Source organism: Sinocyclocheilus rhinocerous, unplaced genomic scaffold (assembly GCF_001515625.1).
Source record: "Sinocyclocheilus rhinocerous isolate Xijiao unplaced genomic scaffold, SAMN03320098_v1.1 scaffold5476, whole genome shotgun sequence".
Classification (NCBI taxonomy): Eukaryota; Metazoa; Chordata; class Actinopteri; order Cypriniformes; family Cyprinidae; genus Sinocyclocheilus; species Sinocyclocheilus rhinocerous.
This window is the reverse complement of record NW_015660930.1, coordinates 54,722-64,139: the sequence shown is the minus strand read 5'-3', so window position 1 is coordinate 64,139 and position 9,418 is coordinate 54,722. Positions and strand designations below refer to the sequence as shown.

Below are 9,418 nucleotides of genomic sequence, written 5' to 3'. Positions count from 1 at the left end.
ATATATATTTAACATCTTATGGAGGAGTTAACTTTCTGGTGAGGGCATAGCATCCATAAAGAATATCTCTGCTTATCTTGACATAGTTTTACATATAGTTTTATTAATGTAATATTTTTGTGCAAAGGCATCGGATAGAGTCCTGCATGTTAAAGGATTAGGTCCAGAATAAAAAATTCCTTATAATTTACTCATCCCAATATCATCCAAGATGTTCATGTCTTTCTTTCTTCAGTCGAAAATAAACTAAGGTTTTTGAGGAAAACATTCCTAGATTTTTCTCCATATAGTGGACTTCAATGGTGGCCAACGGGTTGAAGGTCCAAATTACAGTTTCATTGCAGCTTCAAAGGGCTCTACATGATCCCAGCTGAGGAATAAAGCTCTTATCTAGCGAAACAATGTCATTTTCTTAAAAATAAAAATGTATATACTTCGGTCATTTTCTAAAAAAACAAACAAAAACCATTTATATACTTTTTAACCATATTACTTGGAAAGGTCATGCGTGACATCGGCAGAAGTGCAGACCCAGTGTTTACAAACGAACGTGCAAAGAAAGTCAGACACCCTTTACAAAAAGGGAACATTGATGTCGGACGATTTTGAAGTTGGAGGAGAAAATTAGATGTTTTTCGCCCTGCCCTACCTTTTTGAACCAAAGTGTACAGACAAAGAACTAACTGCGCATGACTTTTTCATTGTGATTACGTAATGCGTGAAGACGTGCATGCGCATCACAGAGCTAGTGCAAAATTAGCATTTGTGGTTAAAAAGTATATACATTTTTATTTTTAAGAAAATGACAGATCGTTTTGCTAGATAAGAGCCTTATTCCTCGCTGGGATCGTGTAGAGCACTTTGAAGTTGCAAAGAAACTGCAATTTGGACCTTCAAACCGTTGGCCACCGCTGAAGTCCACTATATGGAGAAAAATCCTGGAATATTTTCCTCAAAAACCTTAATTTCTTTTCGACTGAAGAAAGAAAGACATGAACATTCTGTATGATATGGGGGTGAGTAAATTATCAGGAAATTTTTATTCTGGAAGTGGACTAATACTTTAAAGAGAATCATAGATTTTAATTTTTTTTTCTGAAAAACATGGCTTTAACACTTTCTGCAATAAGTGAGAGAGTCATTGGTGGTTATTTATTTAATATGTTAATATTACTATGTTAATAAGTTGTAGAGAGATTGAGTGAATAATTACAAACATCACATGTTTAGACTATAGAGGAATCACCGCATGATTGCCAGTTGTCGTGGGTGTGAGTAAGCGTAACCTCTTGCACAAAGACAGACATCTCATTGTAAAAATGGTAATGTCAGCCGTTTTTAATAACCCCTCAATCAAATGTTTGTCAAAGCAGAACCAAATTCTCGTAGTACAAGGTATTGATGCTTTCACCATCACTAGGGGTTCCTGGGTGTCTTTTAGGCCTTGTTCACACTGGCAGCCCAAATTGTGTGTTTTTTTAAAGCCCAAATGCCATGATGTATATAAGCCTCCTTACAGATAGTTTGCTGCATCTGGTTGGGAAAATGACAGTGATTGAATTAAATTTGTTTCTTGGACAGTCTTTCTTAAATACATTGGATTTGAACAACAATTGTCTGCAGTGTGAACATAAGATGTTTCTATAGCTTTTGTTTGTCAGTTTAGAGGGCTGATGGTTTTAGATCAATGTGATTTTTGAATTGTAAATGAGTCATAACTTCAGTAATGTTCTCTCCCAAAACATCCTTATAATTCCTGTTAGAAAATGTGTCATTTGATGTGGTAATAGTGCCTTGTGGTTTTGGTGTACAGAGGGATTGTAATCACATTGTTTTGGTCATATCTAATAAGTGAGCAAGAGTTTCATTCTGTTGGTAAGTGTATGTCTTTTTACCTCAGCATGTCTTTTTTTTAAATATTTAATTAGCCTTTGAATGTCGTAATTACTGTCTAGTTGAAATTACATATTGTTCAGTGCTTGTTTTTTCATTTAAAAATTTTTTTAATTGCTACAATGATGTTTATTTTTTTTATCATCCAAGATGTTCATGTCTTTCTTTCTTCAGTCGAAAATAAACTAAGGTTTTTGAGGAAAACATTCCTAGATTTTTCTCCATATAGTGGACTTCAATGGTGGCCAACGGGTTGAAGGTCCAAATTACAGTTTCATTGCAGCTTCAAAGGGCTCTACATGATCCCAGCTGAGGAATAAAGCTCTTATCTAGCGAAACAATGTCATTTTCTTAAAAATAAAAATGTATATACTTCGGTCATTTTCTAAAAAAACAAACAAAAACCATTTATATACTTTTTAACCATATTACTTGGAAAGGTCATGCGTGACATCGGCAGAAGTGCAGACCCAGTGTTTACAAACGAACGTGCAAAGAAAGTCAGACACCCTTTACAAAAAGGGAACATTGATGTCGGACGATTTTGAAGTTGGAGGAGAAAATTAGATGTTTTTCGCCCTGCCCTACCTTTTTGAACCAAAGTGTACAGACAAAGAACTAACTGCGCATGACTTTTTCATTGTGATTACGTAATGCGTGAAGACGTGCATGCGCATCACAGAGCTAGTGCAAAATTAGCATTTGTGGTTAAAAAGTATATACATTTTTATTTTTAAGAAAATGACAGATCGTTTTGCTAGATAAGAGCCTTATTCCTCGCTGGGATCGTGTAGAGCACTTTGAAGTTGCAAAGAAACTGCAATTTGGACCTTCAAACCGTTGGCCACCGCTAAAGTCCACTATATGGAGAAAAATCCTGGAATATTTTCCTCAAAAACCTTAATTTCTTTTCGACTGAAGAAAGAAAGACATGAACATTCTGTATGATATGGGGGTGAGTAAATTATCAGGAAATTTTTATTCTGGAAGTGGACTAATACTTTAAAGAGAATCATAGATTTTAATTTTTTTTTCTGAAAAACATGGCTTTAACACTTTCTGCAATAAGTGAGAGAGTCATTGGTGGTTATTTATTTAATATGTTAATATTACTATGTTAATAAGTTGTAGAGAGATTGAGTGAATAATTACAAACATCACATGTTTAGACTATAGAGGAATTTGCACTTTAGAGTTAATTAACAGATATTTTAAAGTTTAACTAGTTGACTTAAGTGGAATGCAGTCAGTTCATACTCCCTTAATATATTTTTACGTAACTGAGAACTCTCCAAACCATGCACTGATAAATGGAGCTGTTGTGTAATTGCTCATGTTTCTTTTTGGTAGCCTTTTTCCAGGGCGCTAACAAACTGCTCCTGAACGAACGAGCTAACTGGGTGCATCTAAAGGAGTTTGCCAGTAAAAATGCTGCCAACGCTCTTTCTGTTGCCAACATGCTCATGGGCATGGCCTCAATCCTCTGCAGTCTCAATGGGTATGCATTCATGCTTTTGATTTTGCAGAGAAAACCAAATGCATACAAAAATATAACAATAAAAATTCAAAAAGTGAATGTTGTGTTAGAAAGTAGAAAGAAGGAATTTCAAACAACAGCTAAAAAAGTTTGCTCTTTACAGTGAAGTTTGTTTTGTTTAACTTTCTCAATGTTTTGTACTTTCTTTATGGCCCTGCCACCATTGTTATTCTCAGCCATCATCATGCCTCGTGCTGGCTGGTTCTGATCGGTTACCTGCTGGATTTGGCAGATGGAGCAGTTGCTAGGCAACTAAATGCTGTTCTGCACTGGGTGAGTAGTGTTGATTGTCCTTCAATACAAGTGAGTGGGGCCAGGGGTGAGTCTTGTTGCTTTAGACATCTTTAGATGCTTTCATCTACAGTCCCCTTATGGAGCACCACTTATAAATAAAATGAAGGGAAGGAATAAATGATCAGTAATCCTTAATGATCCATTGGATTAATAACCCAAATGTAAACATGTAAAAAAAAAAAAAAAGGCAGTTGGCAAATTGTTTGGAAAAGCAATTAGCATTTAAATGTTTTTTTTTTTTTTACATTATTATAGTTTTAACTACATTTTGAAACATTAAATATATCAATGAATATTAATTTATTGTTTTAAAATATGCAATAAATGAGAGTCAGTTATTATTACCACCATATACAGTGTGTTTTACCAGGACCACGGTGTTACAACACCAAACTACAAGGTAAACACAGATTAAACAGGATTAAATAAACTACTAAAAATTTAAATAAAAACTACAAAGAATTAAAATTATGTAAGAATCAAATAAGAACTAGAATAAGGGCCGATAATATTACACAGATACACAGGACTACAAAAAACTGCATATGTGCAAATAAACGAAAAAAGCGTAGTATAGAACAAAGCACGGTGAGGACAATGCAGCGTTTTAAAATTCAGCTATGTCTGTTAGGTTTTAATAGGTATTTTTAAAAATATAAGTACAATGTAAAAACATGTATGTACACAATAAGTGCATTGTACCAAATGATTAATTTAAATGTAAGTACATAGTAGTTAAGGCCACCTAATATAAAGTGGGACCGGTTTTAAATATGACTGTTAATTTGTCCATTCAAAAAACAAGAAGTTTGTTTTGCGGCGATAGCCTAGTGGGCAGCGCACTGACATATAATGCTGCTGCGTTACGGGCATCCCGATTTTTCACAATCCCACCCTTCTCTCTCTCTCCAGCTTTGCTTCCTGTTTACTCTACACTGTCCTATCGTAATAAAGGCAAAACGCCAAAAATAAATCTTTAAAAAAGCTGAAAGTTTGAATTATTACATTGATCATCTATTCCTACATTTTTTATACCACTGCTATGGTATAAAACTAAATCAATTTCTGCTAAATCAAATAAAAATTATTAATAAATAAATCCATAGGTTTTTTTCTTAGTGTAATATTTAAAATGAAGTCACAACCTTGCCAGCTCTGTAGTGGAAAACCAGTGGCTTGTGTGCAGGTGCTCACATCCACTCAGCTGCCTGAAATAGTTTTGTGGTGCCCTCACAGTGCCAAGTCACCTGTACTCTTGAGCTGCATACTGTTGCCTGTTGTTCTGCATGATCTCACTGATGGGTGTTTTGCTTCCCTTTTTTGTCAATTGAACAGTTTGTTTGTGATGAAGCAGCCTAATTCAGGGGGATTATGTTCTGATTGTCTGTTAAATCCTGATGCTTTGGACCCCCAGCATATCTGACATTGCTCAAATTGTTGACCACGAGATTGAAATTCCTGCCCGTTTGTTTGGACACACTCAAATGTCCCAACCTGATGAAAACACTGCAACCTCACTAGCGATAAAGCGAGTCCTGAATGTTTTTTGTAGATTATGATAAGCTCTTTTGGAGTAGCATGAAAATTTCTCATGGTTCATTTTCATTTTTGAGTGAACTTGTCTCGATCTGGCAAGGATGAGGTGAGACAAGGATCTAAATGCAGCAGATTATTTAATAAACAATAAGGCAGAACCACACAACAGCTATACAATAGAATATACAGACAACAACCAACAAACCAAGACTGAACCACAGGGGTATAAACAAAGCCACTAGAAGGCAAGCCTGCAACCATTAAGCCCCGTTCACACCGCCAGCGACACACAGCGACAAAGTGACATACTCCTATTCATTTTCAATGGAGAGCTGGCGACTTCCGGCGACACGAGCGACAGTGACCGTTGGCGACAGAATGTGGGCGTGTCAAGCGATGCGAGTCAAGCGACAAAAGTTAAGAAATGTTTAACTTCATGCAAATGAACAGCGAATTTCGCGAGCGACAACCAATAGGAGTGAAGAATCTGTCAGTGGCACTCACACGTCACTGCCTCGAGTGCAGGCAAGACAGGACAGATTTCCGGAGCGATTTCACTGTTTTATATTATTTTACTGTAACCACATACATGGATATAAAAAAATGATGCGTAGAAAATAAACTGTTGGCTGTTTAAGTGAGTTTGATTCATACATTGATGGTTCGAGTTGTTAATTATATGATGCAGTGAGCAGTTTAGCACCAGTTAATGATTTAATGCACTAGCACTGCTGAAGTTTATATAGCAACACTCTCCAACAGCTGAATGGTACTTTTATTTATTTTAAGTCTAATTCCTAGTCATATTAGAATGATATCTTAGTTTTACTGGCAATATATATAGTTTGTGATTGCATTTTCTAAAGATATATCCAGACGTGCAGTCTGCCAATAACATTCGAGGTGGCGCTCAAGCACAAAACGGTCTTGCCGAGCACACATTGATACCTAACGAAAAAGAGGAAGTAAGTAGGCCAAGAAGATGCATCGAGGCAAGATGAATGTAGCTGCTGGTCTCATTGGTGTCTGAACACAAAGGGCTTTATGACAAACGCGACAGCGACTACAAAAATCTCGATAAGAGGGATTTGTTATGGAGAGGAATTGCAGATCAAATAGGATTCGATGTGTACCGGGGTATTTCTGTTTTTCATTAAGCGCCATCTAATGTCAGGGAGTGAATTTGCACGTTCACTCGGCTCATCGCCTGCGAAAACCGCTTGGGCTTGGGTCTTGAACACAAAAGACGCGTCAAAAAACGTCGGTGATAAGCGCGCGCGATAATCGTCCCGGTGTGTACGAGGCTTTAGCCAAAAAAAGCGTAACGGCTAATGCTAATGGAAAGGAGACCAGAGGCCGTTTTATTTGAATGGATGTCAATGGAGGAATAGTCTACGCCTCAAACGTCATGCCCACGGATCGCTGGCTGAACGTCTGATGCATACGGCACTTAGCTGGAAACACTTCAGGAGTTTAAGTCATCATCGGATTGGTTAGATTATACAGGATTTCTGGGTGACGTGTGTGTCGCGTTCTTTAGCGTTCCGCCTGGAAACAAAAATGCAGTGGCGCCAAACCCCCTCATGAAAGATGAAAGCCGTAGTGAGATTTAAAGTTCACTGCATAGAATCTTTAAAATATGTCCGTCCGAGAGCTTTACACACCGGTCTGTTATTGTGGCGACATTTCCATGCCCCTAAACATGACGCAGCACAAAACGAAACGTGATTGGTTGCTTTACCTGTCAGTCATATGGCCTCTTGGGCTACATGAGACTAATGGAGGAAAGGCTTCACTACACTGAATAAACAGCTTTTTAGAGGAAACAGCTCATCATTTAATGAATCGACAGCCTATCGGCTAATCTTCAACATGTTTTACACTAAGCAATACTTTTGGATTGAACCCATTTTAGAGTTTACACTGAAAAAAAATGCGATTTTATAAGAGAAGTGACTGACTTTTTGCGACAGGTGGGATTCAGCTTACAGCACTTCTCATTCATTCCTATGCTATCCGTAAACAGCGATTGAGTGTCACAACTCTGACTGAAATTCAAAGACGTCAAGGTTGTAATGTGATCGGCAGGGGCGCGAGAATATGTTTTCGGTTGGGGGTGCTGTGTGTGTGGGTGTGGGGGGGCTGGTTCACTTACGTCGGTGCTCGTGCTGAGGCTGGTGTTGTTTGGGTGCTGATTTTGGAAAGTTTTTGCTGGGATGGGCATTTAAAAAAATCTGATATTCGCTTTTGCGCCATTATCTCCTTTTTAAAGTTTTTAATACTTTTTTAAAGTATTAAAGTTAATCTTGTTCGCATTCTGTACAGTTCATGTCTGATACCACGCGCTAGCGTCACGTGTTCATGAGGATTAAGCTAATCATCCCATATAGAGAACATCACAAGTAAAATTAATCATGTTTATAAAGATAAACATGGGTTTATTATAGCCCACTTACAATTTACATTTCAGAGATCATTACAAATAAATTATTAAATGCTAAAACTGAATAAATTTAAATGAACAAACTTGGCGTTGCATTTGCAACCATGTGAAAACAGGGGGTGCTGCAGCCCCCTCAGCACCCCTACTTCCCGCGTCCCTGGTGATCGGTTATTAAGGCGCACGTAATCCAAGTAAGCCGTTATGCTTTCTCCAATAGCAAGTAATACAGACCCTCTCATCTCCCAATAGTAAGACAATCTCTGGTATAAATACACGGGGCTAATGAGGAACAGGTGAGGCTAATGAATTACCATGAAACAAATGAGGGTGACTATGGAGGCAGTGAACACTATGTGACTATGAACACTTCCAAATAAGAGTCAGTAAACAGGACAGCGGAACATGTAACAGAACTATCCCTTTAAGTCTGACAGCATTTCTAGCTGGCATCCTTGGCAGCTGCTTTGAGTCTTGATGTTTTTTTCCAGTGTCTTGCGCCATGAATGTTGTTTTTAAGACAGTGTCAGTGTCAACAATGTACTGCAGTGTACTTTTTTTGTACTGCAGGTGCAAAGTTGGATGATTTTGCTGATTTCACAACATTTGGAATAGCAACATCTCTCATCTTAAGGACACCCAGTCTTTTGGATAACATCCTGTGCATGTTGTATGTGCTGTCTGTCTATACTCGTCTCTGCTTCTTCTCTAGTGGTGAGGAACTTACACCAAAATTGTTTTCAACACACACACACACACACATATACATACACATGTGTGTGTGTATATATATATATATATATACATACAAGTAGCACAGCTGTTTGTAACTGTGCATATCACTAAATAAAGTGGCTGTCAGTTAAAAGTGTGTCTGCTGTTTTCTGCAGGAATCCCATTCATGTACCGTGGCCTACCATGCATCTACTCCTCTGCCATCCTGGTGTGTGTTTCTCTGCTGACTGGAGGAAATATGGCAGTACTGAGAATCCTAGCAGTGGCCATGATTCTCTTCATGGTCAGTCAGAACTTCTACCCACATGACAGAGTACTGGAGTCTCAGACCTGGAAGAAGGTGGTCTACATCGGAGGTAAAGCCAGACACAACACTATAAAGTACATCATGAAAAACAGATATTCATTTTGAGATTTGCTAAAGATTGCATTTTAGTAGTGTGAGGTATTGGTGCTTTTAAAGATTAAGCGAGTGTTAAATGTAAAAATAGGGAAATTAGCATGTACAATTAAATATTTACAATTATTTACTGAATAACTACTTTCAACTTTTTTCCCTCTCTTTTTCTAGGAGTTGCCATGGTGTTTTGCTCCTCCTTTCCTCCAGCATGCGTTTACTACTTGTTATGGTCAATTTCCTACATATTGTTTCCAACAACCCTGTGGAGCAGCAAAGTGTAAAGGGGTAATGGCATATGAGGCTTCTCCTTCCTGCAAATGAAAATCAAACCAATTTAGAAACTCGGAAAACTATTTTTGGTAACACTTTCTATGAAGCCCACATTTATAATACAATTATAAGGGTATTCTTAAGGCATTATAATGAATGCATAATGCATTATAAAAACCCTTATAATATGTTATATCATCTTATGAATATTCATAAGAACAGTTTTAATGTTTTATAATATTTACTTATTTGTGGTTATAGCTTTTAAGAGTATGATGATTTATAACACAGTGAACATGTTGCATCCACTTAA

General features: G+C 37.4%; 1 protein-coding gene across 1 annotated transcript; it reads left to right on the top strand.

The window, feature by feature from the left end:
• The first annotated feature begins 3,016 nt into the window (after positions 1-3,016).
• On the top strand, positions 3,017-9,223 carry LOC107726151 (CDP-diacylglycerol--serine O-phosphatidyltransferase-like). Its single transcript, XM_016535658.1, has 5 exons — positions 3,017-3,391; positions 3,607-3,691; positions 8,231-8,414; positions 8,591-8,791; positions 9,007-9,223. The coding sequence occupies exons 1-5, from the start codon at positions 3,204-3,206 to the stop codon at positions 9,114-9,116; spliced, it is 768 nt and encodes a 255-aa protein (XP_016391144.1). The 5' UTR covers positions 3,017-3,203; the 3' UTR covers positions 9,117-9,223.
• The last annotated feature ends 195 nt before the right edge of the window (positions 9,224-9,418 follow it).